The sequence below is a fragment of the Salvelinus sp. IW2-2015 genome, linkage group LG20 (genome assembly GCF_002910315.2).
Source record: "Salvelinus sp. IW2-2015 linkage group LG20, ASM291031v2, whole genome shotgun sequence".
Taxonomy (NCBI): Eukaryota; Metazoa; Chordata; class Actinopteri; order Salmoniformes; family Salmonidae; genus Salvelinus; species Salvelinus sp. IW2-2015.
In genome coordinates this window covers 22,849,662-22,866,092 of record NC_036860.1, presented here as the reverse complement: position 1 = coordinate 22,866,092, position 16,431 = coordinate 22,849,662, and the positions used below count along the sequence as shown (strand labels likewise).

General features: G+C 45.0%; 1 protein-coding gene across 1 annotated transcript; it reads right to left on the bottom strand.

Annotated features, from left to right (window-relative positions):
- Positions 1 to 6,324: 6,324 nt before the first annotated feature.
- Positions 6,325 to 7,483, bottom strand: LOC111980315 (putative fibroblast growth factor 1). The gene is made up of 3 exons (XM_024011039.2): positions 7,296 to 7,483; positions 6,723 to 6,829; positions 6,325 to 6,561 (listed from the first exon to the last, which is right to left on the bottom strand). The coding sequence occupies exons 1-3, from the start codon at positions 7,363 to 7,365 to the stop codon at positions 6,379 to 6,381; spliced, it is 360 nt and encodes a 119-aa protein (XP_023866807.1). The 5' UTR covers positions 7,366 to 7,483; the 3' UTR covers positions 6,325 to 6,378.
- Between the last annotated feature and the right edge of the window lie 8,948 nt (positions 7,484 to 16,431).

The window sequence follows — 16,431 nt, the reverse complement described above, 5'->3', positions numbered from 1 at the left end:
ATTGTTGGTGATCATACCTACCACTGTTGTGTCATCGGCAAACTTGATGATGGTGTTGAAGTTGTGCCTGGCCACGCAGTTGTGAGTGAACAGGGAGTACAGGACGGGACTGAGCACGCACCCCTGAGGGGCCCCCGTGTTGAGGATCAGCATGGCGGATGGGTTATTACCTACCCTTACCACCTGGGGCGCCCCGTCAGGAAGTCCAGGATCCAGTTGCAAAGGGAGGTGTTTAGTCCCAGGGTCCTTAGCTTAGTGATGAGCTTTGAGGGCACTATGGTGTTGGACTACGGACTACTATGGACTACGCTGAGCTGTAGTCAATGAATAGCATTCTCACATAGGTGTTCCTTTTGTCCAGGTGGGAAAGGGCAGTGTGGAGTGCAATGGAGATTGCATAATCTGTGGATCTGTTGGGGCGGTATTCAAATTGGAGTGGATCCAGGGTTTTTGGGATAATGGTGTTGATGTGAGCCATGACCAGCCTTTCAAGGCACTTCATGGCTACAGACTTGAGTGCTACGGGTCGGTAGTCATTTAGGCAGGTTACCTTAGTGTTCTTGGGCACAGGGACTATGGTGGTCTGCTTGAAACATGTTGGTAATACAGACTCAGTCACGGACAGGTTGAAAATGTCAGTGAAGACACTTGCCAGTTGGTCACTTTCTCGTTCTTGCTCTGTCTCTGTGTCACTCTCTCTTTTTCCCGCTCTCTCTCTCTCTCTCTCACTTGCTCTCTCTCTCCTTCTCTCTTTGTCTCTCACTCAATTTAATTCAATTCAATAGACTTTATTGACATGGCAAGTTAAATCACTTAAAAATACAATGGACGGACTAACAGTAATAAAGTAATGATAATTATAATCGTAGTAGTGCTAATGATATCAATATTAGCAGCAACTACAACAATAATGACAATAATAGTAAAAGTAATTGTAGTAGGCTAGTTATCATATGATTGAAAGGCTGCATGACATGAAAGACAACACAAAACAAAATGGCAAATGCTATTGTTACATTGTACTTCCCACTGTCTGTCCCTCAAGTTTGTGGCAGGAGGCCACATATTTCTCTCTCTCTCTCTCTTCCATCCTTTTGCTTTTGCAGTTCCTTGGGATGTTGCAAAGTGCTAGAGCAGATGAAGAGCAGTGTCTTTAATTGCAGATGAATCAGGTAACAGACATGCATCCCTTGTTTCTCTTCCGGACCAGCAGAGGTAAAAGGAAAAGCATGCACACACAAATGTCAACAATGCGCCTCTGTTTTCACAATAAGAGGCTAAATATGAGGAGAAGAGGGGTCCTCTGGGGGCACGTAATGGGGGGATTGCAAGGCAAGCAGGGAGAGACAGAGATAGAGAGAGAGAAAGAGGGTGAAAGATAGAGAAAGAGACAGCGAGGTGGAGTTACGGAGGAGTGTTTGTGCAATTTACAATGGATTTTTCTACAGCCATGACAGGGGTCTGTCAAAGTATTTTATGGTGGCGGGATCTTGGCTGCAGCCTCGCTGGGGGAGTCCCAGAGGAAGTTATTGCTTGTTCAGTTTACATTCAATGGTTCTCTTCCTGCTCCTGCCACAGCCCCGGAGGCTGGAGGCCAGGGTGCAGGGCTCTGTGTGCGTCTGCGTGTGTGTGCGTGTTGGTGTGTGTGTGTGTGTGTGTTGTGTGGTGTGTGTGTGTGTGTGTGTGTGTGTGTGTGTGGTGTGTGTGTGGGTGTGGGTGTGGGTGTGGGTGTGGGTGTGGGTGTGGGTGTGGGTGTGGGTGTGCGTGTGCGTGTGGTGTGCCTGTGTGTGTGCCTGTGTGTGTGTGTGTGTGTGTCCACAAGAATAGTAAACAAACTCAAATTTGACCATCTGGGGACAGTTTGTAAGTCCCCACAAGGTCAAATGCTATTTATAGGGGGTTTAGTATTAAGGTTAGAATTAGTGTTAGGGTTAGGGTTAGTGTTAAGGTTAGGTTTTGGGGTTAAGGTTAGTGTTAGGGTAAGGGTTAGGTTTATGAATGGGACTGACTTCTGTGTCCCCACAAGGTTAGTTATACAAGACTGTGTGCGTGTGCAAGTATGTACATATGTGTGTAAGTGTGCACATGTGTGTGCCTCCAGCGTCCGGGGCCTCCAGCTTCCGGTGCACCGCAAGCGGTACCGGAGCACCAAGTCTAGGTCCAAGAGGCTTCTAAACAGCTTCTATCCCCAAGCCATAAAGACTCCTGAACATCTAATCAAATGGCTACTCAGACTAATTGCGTTGCCCCACCCCAACCCCTTTTATGCTTTTTACACATATTACCTCAATTACCTCGACACTGGTGCCCCTGCACATTGACTCTGTACCAGTACCCCCTGTATATAGCCCCGCTATTGTTATTTTACTGCTGCTCTTTAATTATTTGTTATTCTTATCTCTTACTTTTTTTTGGTATTTTCTTAAAACTGCATTGTTGGTTAAGGGCTTGTAAGTAAGCACTTCACTGTAAGGTCTACACCTGTTGTATTCGGCGCATGTGACAAATAACATTTGATTTGATTTGAGAGAGAGAAAGAGAGAGGGAAAGTGAAAGAGATAGAGGGAGAGAGAGCGGGAGAGGGAGAGAGAAAGAGGGGAGAGAGAGGGGGGAGAGGAAGGGCCCTGCCTGACCAGCTTGCTGGGATGTGTCTCATTGTCCAGTGAACCTATCATCAGCCATAGCCTTTAACACATGGAGCAGAATGGCCAATAGCAGGGGGCACACTTAACTACAGTTACCAGTGCTGTTAGCCATTTGGCTCAGCTGCTTCAGCCCACCGCCAAGCCTAAAGTATGTCTGCACTGGCCAATCACTGAGGAGATACTGTAATGCCTGCTTCCTGCTTGTGATCACTTCCTGCTTTATTGCAAATAAACTCTTAATCAAGAGATAGTGATACATTTTAGAATAATTACGTTGTATGGTTATTGAGCAAGACAGTGCATAGACACTCTCTGGATAGCAGAATACTCTTTTTATGTAACTGTAGATACATAAAATGTCAAAATAAGGAATTATTGCAATCGAGTTGCTTTAAGGTAGTAATTGTTTACCATTCAGTCTCTCTGCCTCCTGCTGCTTGCAGAATCATCGTCATTGCTTACTTTCACTGTATAGGACAGGGCTACATTTAAATGTGTAAGAGAGGAGGAGTGTTACCATTTTCTGTTACAGAAAAATAAGTGAACAGAAACTGTTTTTCTCATCATTGTGTTGCAAGACAAAGAAGATGATTGCGGACTACAGGAAAAGAGCCGAACACGCCCCCATTCACATCGACGGGGCTATAGTGGAGCGGATCGAGAGATTCAAGTTCCTTGGTGTCCACATCACCAACAAACTATCATGGTCCAAACACACCAAGACAGTCATGAAGAGGGCACGACAAAGCCTATTTTCCCTGAGGAGACTGAAAAGATTTGGCATGGGTCCTCAAATCCTCAAGTTCTACAGCTGCACCATTGAGAGCATCCTGACTGGTTGCATCACCGCTTGGTACGGAAACTGCTCGGCATCCGACCGTAAGGAGCTACAGAGGGTAATGCGTACGGCCCAGTACATCACTAGGACAAAGCTTCCGGCCATCCAGGACCTATATACTAGGCGGTGTCAAAGGAAGCCCCAACGAATTGTCAAAGACTCCAGTCACCCAAGTCATAGACTGTTCTTTCTGCTACCGCACGGCAAGTGGTACCGTAGCGCCAAGTCTAGATCCAAAAGGTTCCTTAACAGCTTCTACCCCAAGCCATAAGACTGCCATAAGCATTTCACTGTAAGGTCTACCTACACCTGTTGTATTTGGCGTATGTGACAAATAACACTTGATTTGATTTGATATCTACAAGTACTGTATCTATACTGAAATTAAAAAAAATTAACATGCAACAATTTCAACGATTTTACTGAGTTACAGTTCATATATGGAAATAATTCAATTTAAATAAATAAATTAGGCCCTAATCTATGGATTATGGGCTGGGGCACACGATGGGTGGGCCTGGGAGGGCATAAACCCACCCACTGGGGAGCCAGGTCCAGCCAATCAGAATTAGTTATTCCCCACAAAAGGGCTTTATTACATTTTATGTATCTACAGTTACATAAAAAGAGTATTCTGCTATCCAGAGAGTGTCTATGCACTGTCTTGCTCAATAACCATACAATGTAATTATTCTAAAATGTATCACTATCTCCTAATTAAGAGTTTACAGACAGAAATACTCCTCAGTGTCATCAGCTGTCTGGGTGGCTGGTCTCAGACAATCCTGCAGATGAAGAAGCCGGATGTGGAGGTCCTGGCCTGGCGTGGTTGCACATGATCTGCGGTTGTGAGGCATGTTAGACGTACTGTACTGCCAAATTCTCTATAACGACGTTGGCTGCGGCTTATGGTAGAGAAATTAACATAACATTTTCTGGCAACAGCTCTATTGGACATTCCTGCAGTCAGCATGCCAATTGCACACTCCCTCAAAACTTGAGACATCTGTGGCATTGTGTTGTGTGACAAAACTGCACATTTCAGAGTGGCCTTTTATTGTGCCCAGCACAAGGTGCACCTGTGTAATGATCATGCTGCTAAATCAACTTCTTGATATGCCACACCTGTCAGGTGGATGGATTATCTTGGCAAAGGAGAAATGCTCACTAACTGAGATGTAAACAAATTTGTGCACAACATTTGAGAGAAATAAGCCTTTTTGTGTATATTTAATCTCATGAAACATGGGGCCAACACTTCACATGTTGCATTGATATTTTTGTTTAGTATACTAACCAACACTTCTATTTCAGAAGTGAGTCTCTTTGACACGTTTCCTAAATAGGCCAAATGAATTGATCAAGATACAATGCTGCCACCCTATGGCCATTTTCAACATCTCTTCTCAGTATTCATAATGAATATGACAATTCTGTACTAACAAACACAAGTGTGACAAAATGTACAAAGGTACATTCTGAAAAAATAAGAATGTGACACAAAGGATTTCAATAGGCCTAATGTAACATCAGTATAATAACCTTTGTAATAACTTTGTATAGGCTATTTGTTATGGGACAGGCTATGAATCATATACATACTGAAAAAATATATAAATGCAACATGTAAAGTGTTGGTCCCATGTTTAAAGAGCCGAAAGAAATGTTTCATAAGCACAAAAAGCTTATTTCTCAAAAATGTTGTGCACAAATGCGTTTACATCCCTGTTAGTGAGCATTTCTCCTTTGCCAAGATAATCCATCCACCTGATAGGTGTGGCATATCAAGTAACTGATTAAACAGCATGATCATTACACATTACATCATTACACCTTGTGCTGGGGACAATAAAAGGCCACTCTAAAATGTGCAGCTTTATCACACAATACAATGCCACAGTTGTCTTAAGTTTTGAGGGAGTGTGCAATTGGCATTCTGACTGCAGGAATGTCCACCAGAGTTGTTTGCCAGAGAATTGAATGTTAATTTCTCTACCATAAGCCACCTCCAATGGCGTTTTAGAGAGTGGGTGGGTCTATGCCCTCCCAGGCCCACCCATAGCTGCGCCACTGCCCAGTCATGTGAAATCCATAGATTAGGGTCTAATTTATTTATTTCAATTGACTGATTTCCTTATGAACTGTAACTCAGTAAAATCGTAGAAATTGTTGCATGTTGCGTTTATGTTTTTGTTCAATATATTTCCAACATATGCTCCAATATTTAACATGAAATTGTATTTCATTGAAAATATGCCCATTCTCTTGTAAAAACAAACATTTGATATGTTATTAGCAAAATTGTATTAATATATATTCTCCAACAAACATGACAATTTTTTTTATATAAATGTGAGTGTGTTTGTGTAAAACTAAATGCTGTTATCATACAAAAGGAATACAAATACAAATTATAATATCATGATTGTTACCGATACTTTTACGTAATGGGTAGCCCTTCCCTGCAGTCAATTACCAACAGTGTCCTTTTTCGCCTCATGGGTGGAATGTAATTAATATTTTGTATAATTTCATAATTAATAAAGATATATTTTTTTAAACAGACAAAAATCTGATGTTTTTATGTCAAACGGTTTTGTTATATTTCAGTCTTCTGTGATGTATATAAAGTGTAAAATTGGGATGCAAACTCAAAATTGAATAAATGTCAACTCTATATCTGACATGGTACCCTAACCGTGTGTGAGGTGTATACTTTTGTTTCAAACTAGATTTGTTTAAGACTAACAAGGATCACTCTGTGTGACCCTGATTACGCCCACTGCAGTAAAAGGTTTTTAAGAGCACATTGGTCAAAGTGAACGGAGGTGATTGATTTCTGTAGCATGGTCCTTGTTGACATTTGCTGTCTTTTGCCTTCACATGGGGGTGTTGTCAACAGGTCGAGGCAGAATAGATGGTTTTGTGGCCTATGTGTGTCCTTGGGCCAGCTTTAGGCTGCCCGTTCCTCTGGAGCCCTAGGAACCAGTCTTTGTCCTGGTACTTTTGAGACCTGTTCGTGTTGTAATAGTTCTCCTCCGTCTTCTCCGGGAAGTAACACTCATCCTTCAAAGTTTTCTGGAATAGACAAGGTTAGATTAAGAACACATAAGGCCTCCTCCACGTAAGGCCTCCTCCATTCAAGCTACACAGTATTTTTCCACCTGACTTCTGACTTGTAACTTTTTGATTTGAGGCAGAGTTCAATACAGTCATTTATACACTGTGTTACCAGTCACTATTGATCCATGGAGATTACAATCTTTGTCTATGGCCAGGTAGCGGCCCGACTCATGGTCCTTGATGGCCACCACACCAGCACTCACTGCTTTAACATTTAGAATGTCTAGAGCACAAATACACAAGCATGGTGTCAAAGCTAAGGGGTGATTGTATTGGTAGTTGCCATTAGGTTGTGCCATAATGAGAGCATCATTAGAGAGGCCTGAGAATGAGGCTGCTCTCTCCAAATTCTTCCTAAAAGTGATATAATTTCATAATGGAATAAATAAACATATTCAACAATGTATTATGTATATAACATTGTAAAGACAATTCTGACTAGAGTACACCTTTATTGATTATGATTTTATACATTCTAATCAATTCCATACAATTATATGTTTCAGGGCGGAATATTCTAATCATTCAATTAACAGATCATTTTCACCTAACAATTATAGATCAGTAGCTTATAGGCCTATAGGCTATTCCCTAACTGTAAACAAAAGGTGGAAGTATGCTGTCTATACCAAAACAAAACATTAACTATATACATTTTTGTAGGCTAATCTAAGTACAGTAGTGTGTACCATATTTGTTTTCATCTCTGCCACCCGCTACAGTTCCATCAGGTAGGATCTGAAGATGTCCTCCGTTCATACAGTAGAGCCTTGTGAGAGGTCTGCAGTCTTGCTTTGACAGTCCTGTGTCGTTGGCCCCAAGGATAGTAAAGTGATTTCACCCTCCGCCATTCTGTAGCGTGCCTCTGGATGTGCTGTGCCCGTTAAATGCCCCTGTGGCTGGAAACAAGCGACCAGACCATTGTTGATTCTTGTATCGCGAAACGTTTTAGAAATGTTATTCAAGAGGGGAAAAAAGTTATAAATGGGGATGTAAAACCGCATTATAATTTGATTATAATAAAAAGCCGGCTGCCTTACATGGACCTTTGTTTTGTGTACGAAATGATGCATGAATCAGATTGTGTTGCGAGTCAAGCAAACCACCACATGTGCAGACTTGTTTGCTTTCATTGTATAAACCAATGTGAATAAATTCACATAGAAATTAGTTGCAGATGGTAGTGATTTAATATTACACATTTTGAAACAAATCAGTAACATTAGAAAGCAAAGTACTCAGAGAAAATTATATTTGTATTAGGCTATGTTTGTACAAAAAATTAAATATAGGAGCTTTCTAAAATGACTCAAATGACAACACAGTCATAAAACTTTACAGCATATCAACATGTCTCTGGCATGCTCTAATGCAGAATGCACAGCCACAGGTGATCAGTCTATTCCCAGCAGTTTGGCTCCAAGGTTACCTGTAGTGTCAATCACTCTAATCAGTCAATCAGGCAATAGAGTCAACCTCTAGAGACCGATCCCTGATAAAATCAACTAGGTTCCTGGTCCGAATCAGTAGCCAGCACTGTCACTTTCACCCCAAAAATGGAGACGACTTGCAGTGGAAATCTTCATAATTTTATCCCCTGGAAAAAGAGTGCTGTACAGCTGTCATTGAGCCTTGTTCTAGCCTATTTAATTTTAAGCGGAACGGTAGCTCTGTTATCATTAGCATCCACAGGCTTAGCCAGACTCCACATCCGGAATGTCTTGGAAATCCATCAGGCCTTGGTTCAGAAAAAAAGCCACAGGAGGAATGCGAGGCCTACCCATATAGAGCCTATTTTTCCAAGCAATAAGAAGTAGAAGGAAGAGGAGAAGGAAAAGAAGCAGTGAGTCTCCTGGGAGATCTGGCCCCTCTGGTGCAGTGGCTGCCTGGGTGACTGTCTGTATTTCTGCTCCATCATCCAGGGGCCGACCAGCGTCACCAAAATCTATTTCAAGAGGGAAAGGCTGTCGTCAGAGCTATATTCAGTGGTGGATACTTGAGTAAAAGTAAAGTTACCTTAATAGAAAATTACTCAAGTTATAGTGAAAGTCACCCAGTAAATTTCTACTTGAGTATACTTAATAAGTATCAAAAGTAAAAGTATAAATCATTTCACGTTTCTTATATCAAGCAAATCAGACTGCACGATTTCCTTGTTTTGAAAATGTACGGATAGCCAGGGGCACACTCCAACACTCAGACATTATCCTGGAAACAGGAGGAAAAGGGCTGTGAGACATGGGTTTTACTCTGGACACATGAAAGGTGGGATGCATACAAAGGGTACGGGGCAACAGAAGACGAACAGCAGAGGGGCTAATGGAAATGGGGAACTCGCCGATAAACCGGGGGAGAGTTTGTTGGATTCCACCCGGAGGGGCAGATCCCGGGTGGATAGCCATACCTTCTGCCCGAGACAATACCGGGGAGCTGGAGTCCGATGGCAATCCGCGTAACGTCGATACCTAGAGGTGGTCTTAAGGAGGGCAGACCGGGCTCTCCTCCAGGTACGACGACAGCGGCGGACAAATATCTGGGCAGAAGGTATGCCGACCTCCTCTTCCTGCTCAGGGAAGAGCGGGGACCGATATCCCAGGGAACACTGGAATATCAGTGGGTCAAGGGTGTTGCGGGCATATTCCAACCACACCAGCTGCTGGCTCCAGGTGGTTGGGTTGGCAAAGACCAGGCAGCACAGAGGGGTCTCGAGGTCCTGGTTGGCTCGCTCCGACTGGCCGTTAGACTGGGGATGGAACCCGGAGGACAGGCTGGCCTGATGACCCAGTGAGGGTGCAGAACGCCTTCCAGAACCGGGATGAGAAATGAGGGCCGCAGTCGGAGACCGTGTCCACTGGCAGTTCATGGATCTGGAAGACGTGCTGCACCATGAGCTGGGCCGTCACCTTGGAAGAGGTGAGAGGAATGAAGTGGACGGCCTTGGAAAAGCGATCCACCACGGTCAGGATGGGGGAGACCCGTGACAAAGTCCAGGGAGATGTGAGAGCAGGGGCGATGGAGGAGGCCAGCCGGAGCTTGACGAGGGGTCTGCTTCCATGTACAGACCGTGCAGGTGGCAAAGGCGGCCACGTCTGGAACCACGGTTGGCCACCAAAAGCATTGTCGCACGAAGACCAGGATCCAGGAGCCTGGGTGGCAGGCAAGCCTTGAGGAATGGGGCCACTCCAGGACCGCGGAGCAGACAGCACAAACATCCGATTATCTGGACCCCCCCCCCCCAGGGTTTGGCTGGGACCGCTGCGCCACCCGGACCTGTTTCCAAATACCACAGCTGGGTGCCGTCGCCAGGCACGAAGTGGGAAGGATGGTCTTGGGCTCCGAGGTGGTAGCCGTTGGGTTGTAGTGGCGAGACAGGGCATCCGCCTTGACGTTCTTGGACCCCGGCCAGTAGGAGAGGGAAAAGTTAGACCGGGTAAACAGCAGGGACCCTCACTCCAGGTTTTTGTGGTCGGTCCACAAATGCAGCTTAAGGTCCAGGGCAGAAAGTTGGGACAGGACAGCCCCCACTCCGACATCCAAAGCATCGGCCTCCACCATGAACTGATGGGAAGGGCCGGATGAACCAGGATTGGAGCCATGGTGAAGCAGTGTATAAGGTCCCGGAACGCCCGGTCAGCGGCCGTAGACCACGTGAACGGAACTTTGGTAGAGGTGAGGGCAGACAGGGGGGAGGCCAGGGTGCTGTAACCCCGGATAAAGCGGCGATAAAAGTTTGCGAACCCCAGGAAGAGTTGCAGCTGCACCCTGGACGTAGGCTGAGGCCAACCCACCACCGTTTTCACCTTCTTGGGATCCATTTGGACACTCCCAGCAGAGACGATGTAGCCCAGAAAGGGAATGGGGGAGCGATGGGGCTCGCACTTTTCTGCCTTAACGAACAACTGGTTCTCCAGAAGGTGCTGGAGAACTTGCCGGACATTGAACACCTGTTCCCGGGGGGAGCGGGAGAAGACGAGGATGTCATCAAGATAGACGAAGACGATCCGGTTCAGCATGTCATGGAGAACATCATTCAACAGAGCCTGGAACACAGCAGAGGCATTGGTGAGGCCAAAGGGCATGACCAGATATTCGTAGTGGCCGCTGGCCGTGTTAAGGGCGGTCATCCACTCGTCCCCCTCTTGCATCCGCACCAGGTGGTAGGCATTTCGTAGATCCAGCTTGAAGACAATTGTGTTCCACTGGAGCAACTTGAAGGCCGAGGAAATGAGTGGTAGCAGACAACGTTTTTTCACAGTGATGTCATTGAGTGGGCGCAGGTTCTTGTCCTTTTCCACAAAGAAGAACCCTGCGCCAGCGAGAGAGGAGGATGGATGAATAAATCCTGTAGCTAGGGAGTCCCCAATGTAATTCTCCATAGCCTTGGTCTCTGGTCCCGGCAGTGAGTATAGACTTCCCCGGGGCGGCGTGGTACTAGGGAGAAGGCCAATCCCGCAGTCATAGGGGCGGTGCAGCGGAAGGGAAGTGGCCCGGGGCTTGCTGAACAAGCAAGGAAGGAAGTCCTGGTACTCCGTGGGAATGGAGGAGAGGTCCGGAGCCACCTCCGAGGATCCAGGAAGACGTCCCGGGCAGGTTGCGATGATTTCAGACAGTGCGCGTGGCAGAACGGACTCCAGCCCATGATAGCCCCCGTAGACCAGTTGATGAGTGGATTGTGTCACTGGAGCCAGGAGAATCCCAACACTATGGGAATCTGGGGGGACTTGATGAGCAGGAACTGAATGGTCTCGCTGTGATTCCCTGATGCACGTAGGTTGATGGGAGTGGTGGTATGGGTGAACCGACCAATAGAGCACCCATCCAGCACGCTAACATCCATGGGAATGGAGAGAGGCTGAGTGGGGATGTTCAGTTCGGAAGCCAGTGTGGCGTCCAAAAAGCTCTCATCGGCCCCAGAGTCAATGAGGACCCGGAGAGATCTGGACTGGTTCCCCCGCAGCAGAATGACATGAAAAGGAGTGGAGTAAAGGAAGCAGAAATGTTCTCCATATGGCCCAGCAGTGTACTCGCTCCCTGGTGAGCCTGGTCCTTTACCGGGCACGAGGACACAAAATGACCAAAAGTCCCGCAATACAGACAACTCCTTGTGCTGATCCTGTGTTGCCATTCCGCTGGCGACAGCCCAGATCTGCCTAGTTGCATGGACTCGGGAAACAGTGCCTTGGCCCTCTTCACTGACTCTCGAGGAAGGTCGGGAAACCTCAGGTGCTCTCGGCCACGGGACCATCGTGAACTTCCGGGATGGCTCGGAGGCAAGGTGGAATCCTTGGACGTGTGAGTGACGTCAAATTCCCTCTCCATCCGTTGTTTCCACAATCTCCCATCGATGCGGAAGGTCAAAGTGATGAGGGAGTCAAGATCTGTGGGCAATTCCCGAGCCGCAAGCTTGTCCTTAAGAGCTTCGCTTCATGCAGTTATACATATGCTTCATTACACAATTGCATTTATGGATTCTAGCTATGACATTTCTGCTGGAGCTTTTGTCGCGAGTGGCATGTTAATGACAGATCGGTATCTCAATGCATTTTTTTTGTCTAAATTACTATATATTTTGCAGTGTGCAGACCTCCACAATCAACCTGATACCCAAAATATTTTGGGGGGATAAGCCTCAATCAATTATGGACATGTTGACCACCCCCTCCCTCCCAGCACTCATTCTTCTGCCGAGGTTGTTGTCCTGGTATCACACGGCCAGGTCTCTGACCTCCTCCCTATAGGCTGTCTCGTCGTTGTCGGTGATCAGGCCTACCACTGTTGTGTCATCGACACATTTAATGATGGTGTTGGAGTCATGCCTGGCCGTGCAATCATGAGTGAACAGGGAGTACAGGATGGAATGAGCATGCACCCCTGATGGGCCCCGTGTTGAGGATCAGCGTGGTTGATGTGTTGTTACCTACCCTTACCACCTGGGGGCGGCCCGTCAGGAAGTCCATGATCCAGTTGCAGAGAGAGGTGTTCAGTCCCAGTGTCCTTAGCTTAGTGATGAGCTTTGAGGGCACTATGGTGTTGGACTACGGACTACTATGGACTACGCTGAGCTGTAGTCAATGAATAGCATTCTCACATAGGTGTTCCTTTTGTCCAGGTGGGAAAGGGCAGTGTGGAGTGCAATGGAGAATGCATCATCTGTGGATCTGTTATGGTGGTATTCAAATTGAAGTAGGTCTAGGGTTTCTGGGATAATGGTGTTGATGTGAGCCATGACCAGCCTTTCAAGGCACTTCATGGCTACAGACGTGAGTGCTACGAGTCGGTAGTAATTTAGGAAGGTTACTTTAGTGTTCTTGGGCACAGGGACTGTGGTGGTCTGCTTGAAACATGTTGGTATTACAGACTCAAACAGAGTGAGGTTGAAAATGCCAGTGAAGACACTTGCCAGTTGGTCAGCGCATGCTCGGAGTACACGTCCTGGTAATCCGTCTGGCCCTGAGGCCTTGTGAATGTTGACCTGTTTAAAACTTCATCGGGATAGGGGGCAGCATTTCGACTTTGAACAAATTGCGTGCCCAAACGAAATTTCCTCCTACTCTGTCCCAGAAGGTAATACATGCATATTATTGTTACTATTGTATAGAAAACACTCTGAAGTTTCTAAAACTGTTTGAATTATTTCTGTAAGTATAACAGGACTCATTTGGCAGACAAAAACCTGAGAAGAGGTCAAAACAGGAAATGAGAACTCGATTTTCAAAACAGTGTCAAATGAGACCCATTGTAGATATGGCTGAACAAACACTGCCTAGGGCTTCCACTAGATGTCGTCGTCTTTAGATTTTAGTCTTATTATTCTACTATAAGGGAGGGGCTCACAGGAGCTGTTCTAGTATGTGGTCATCAGAATTCTCAGTCAGGATTTGCGCGCGAGGGAGAGAGAGAGCTCTCGTTCCAATGCTCTATCTTCAGACAATGAAATTCTCCGGTTGGATCCTTATTGATGAATAATGTAAAACACATACTAAATATGGATTGCAAACATCATTTGACCTGTTTCTACAACCTGTAACCAAACTTTTTGAGTTTTTGTCTGGAGGTTTGCTCGTGTGTCATGAAAATGGATTCCTGGGATGAACATGCTAACAACAAGTGGCTAAATGATGGGCTTTATGGAACTTTCAGTCATTTATTGTCGATCTGGGAATCCTGGGAGTGCCATCTGATGAAGTTATTCGAAGGTAAGTGCATATTTATAGTGTTTTTGTAGCTTTTGTTGACGCCAAAATGGTGACTATTTCTTTGGCTGGTTGGGGCTCTGGGCGTCGTTCTCAGATTAATCTTTTTCCGTAAAGTTTATTTTGAAATCTGACACAGCGGTTGCATAGAGGATAAGTCTGTCTTTAATTATGTGAATAACACTTGCATCTTTTATCAATGTTTATTATGAGTATTTCTGCAAAATCACCAGATGTTTTGGAATCAAAACATTACTGCACATAACGCGCCAATGTAAACAGAGATTTTTTTTATATATATATATATGCACATTATCGAAACAAAACATAAATGTATTGTTTAACATGATGTTATATGTCTCATCTGATGAAGATTTTCCAAGGTTAGTGAATAATTCTATCTCTATTTGTGGGTTTTGTATAAGCTACCTGTGCTGTGAAAGAAATGTCTGTGCTTTTTTGGATTTGGTGGTGAGCTAATATAAATATACGTGGTGTTTTCGCTGTAAAACATTAAAAAAATCGGACATGTTGGCTGGATTCACAAGATGTTTATCTTTTATTTGCTGTATTGGACTTGTTAATGTGTGAAAGTTAAATATTTCCCCAAAATATTTTTGAATTTCGCGATCTGCCTTTTCAGTGGAATGTGGGGGGGGTTAGCGGAACCCCAGTCCTAGACAGGTTAAAAGTCTCACTCACATCGGCTGCAGAGAGCGTGATCACAGTCGTCCGGAACAGCTGATGTTCTCACGGATGTTTCAGTGTTACTTGCCTCGAAGAGAGCATAGCAGTAATTTAGCTTCCCTTCATAGTCTGTAATAGTTTGCAAGTCCTGCCACATCCGACGAGCGTCGGAGCCGGTGTAGTACGATTAGATCTTAGTCCTGTATTGATGCTTTGCCTGTTTGATGGTTAATCGGAGGGCATAGTGGTATCTTCCGGGTTAGAGTCCCGCTCCTTGAAAGCAGCAGCTCTATCCTTTAGCTCAGTGCGGATGTTTCCTGCAATCCATGGCTTCTGGTTGGGGTATGTACGTACTGGCACTGAGGGGACGACGTCATTGATGCACTTACTGATGAAGCCAGTGACTGATGTGGTGTACTCCTCAATGCCATCAGAAGAATCCTGGAGCATATTCCAGTCTGTGCTAGAAAAACAGTCCTGTAGCTTAGCATCTGCTAAGTGGTGCTTCCTGCTTAAATTTTGCTAGTAAGCAGGAATCAGGGGGATAAAATTATGGTCAGATTTGGCAAATTGAGGGCGAGGGAGAGCTTTGTACACGTCTCTGTGTGTGGAGTAAAGGTGGTCTAGAGTTTTTTTCCCTCTGGTTGCACATTTAACTTGCTGGTAGAGATTTGGTAAAACGGATTTAAGTTTCCCTGCATTAAAGTCCCCGGCCATTAGGAGGGCCGCCTCTGGATGAGCGTTTTCCTGTTTGCTTATGGCGGAATACAGCTCATTGAGTATGGTCTTAGTGCCAGCATCGGTCTGTGGTGGTATGTAGACAGCTACAAAAAATACAGAAGAAAACTCTCTTGGTAGATAGTGTGGTCTACAGCTTATCATGAGATACTCTACCTCAGGCGAGCAAAACCTTCAGACTTCCTTAGATATCGTGCACCAGCTGTTATTTACAAATATACATAGACCGCCACCCCTTGTCTTACCAGAGGCTGCTGTTCTATCCTGCCGATACAGTGTAAAACCTGTTCTCATGTCGTCGTTCAGCCACAACTCGGTGAAACATAAGATATTACATATTTTAACATCCCATTAGAAGTTTAATCTTGCTCATAGGTCATCAATTTTATTTTCCAAGGATTGCACATAGGCCAATAGGACGGTTGGCAGAGGGGGTTTACTCGCTCGCCTACGAATTCTCAGAAGGCAGCCTGACCTCAGCCCACTTTTTCTCCATCTTCTCTTCACGTAAATTACCGGGATTTGGTTCTGTTCCCAGTAAAGCAGGATATCCTTCACGTCGGACACGTCGGACTCGTTAAAGGAAAATGCTTCTTCCGGCTCGTGGTGAGTAATCGCTGTTCTGATGTCCAAAAGTTATTTTCGGTCATAAGACACGATAGCAGTAACATTATGTTTAAGTTGTAAAATAAGTTACAAACAACGCAATTTTTTTTACAAAATATAAACTTCTTCCTTATTGTCAGTGTTCACATATTACATCTAAATATTACCCAATGTCTCTAGCCTTTCTAGTGAGGGTGATCAGGCTTCACCAGAAAGTCAGGACAGATGTCAGAGGTCATTCAACCACATGATTAAGATAATGTTTCTTTCCCTGTACCCCAGATTAATTATTTAAAGAAATGTTTCTGATCATCCATAGTCCCTATAGTCAGTCTATAGCATCTATAGTCCCTCAGAATTTATAGTCTCAATAGTTTACAGAGTCATAAATGCTATAGTTACTATTTTTAGAAATGTTATTTAACTAGGCAATTCAGCTAAGAACAAATTCTTATTTACATTGACGGCCTAGGAACCGTGGGTTAACTGCCTTGTTCAGGGGCAGAACGACAGATTTTTACCTTGCCAGCTCGGTGATTCGATCTAGCAACCTTTTGGTTACTGGCCCAACGCTTTAACCACTAGGTTACCTGCCACCCAA

Excerpts from the sequence above, each read along its gene's own strand:
- LOC111980315 (XM_024011039.2), bottom strand. The coding sequence starts at position 7,365 with ATGAACGGAGGACATCTTCAGATCCTACCTGATGGAACTGTAGCGGGT. Across the intron at positions 6,830-7,295 it reads CAGAGATGAAAACAAATATG|ACATTCTAAATGTTAAAGCA; the intron begins GTACACACTACT and ends TTTGTGCTCTAG. Across the intron at positions 6,562-6,722 it reads GTAATCTCCATGGATCAATA|AAAACTTTGAAGGATGAGTG; the intron begins GTGACTGGTAAC and ends TGTCTATTCCAG.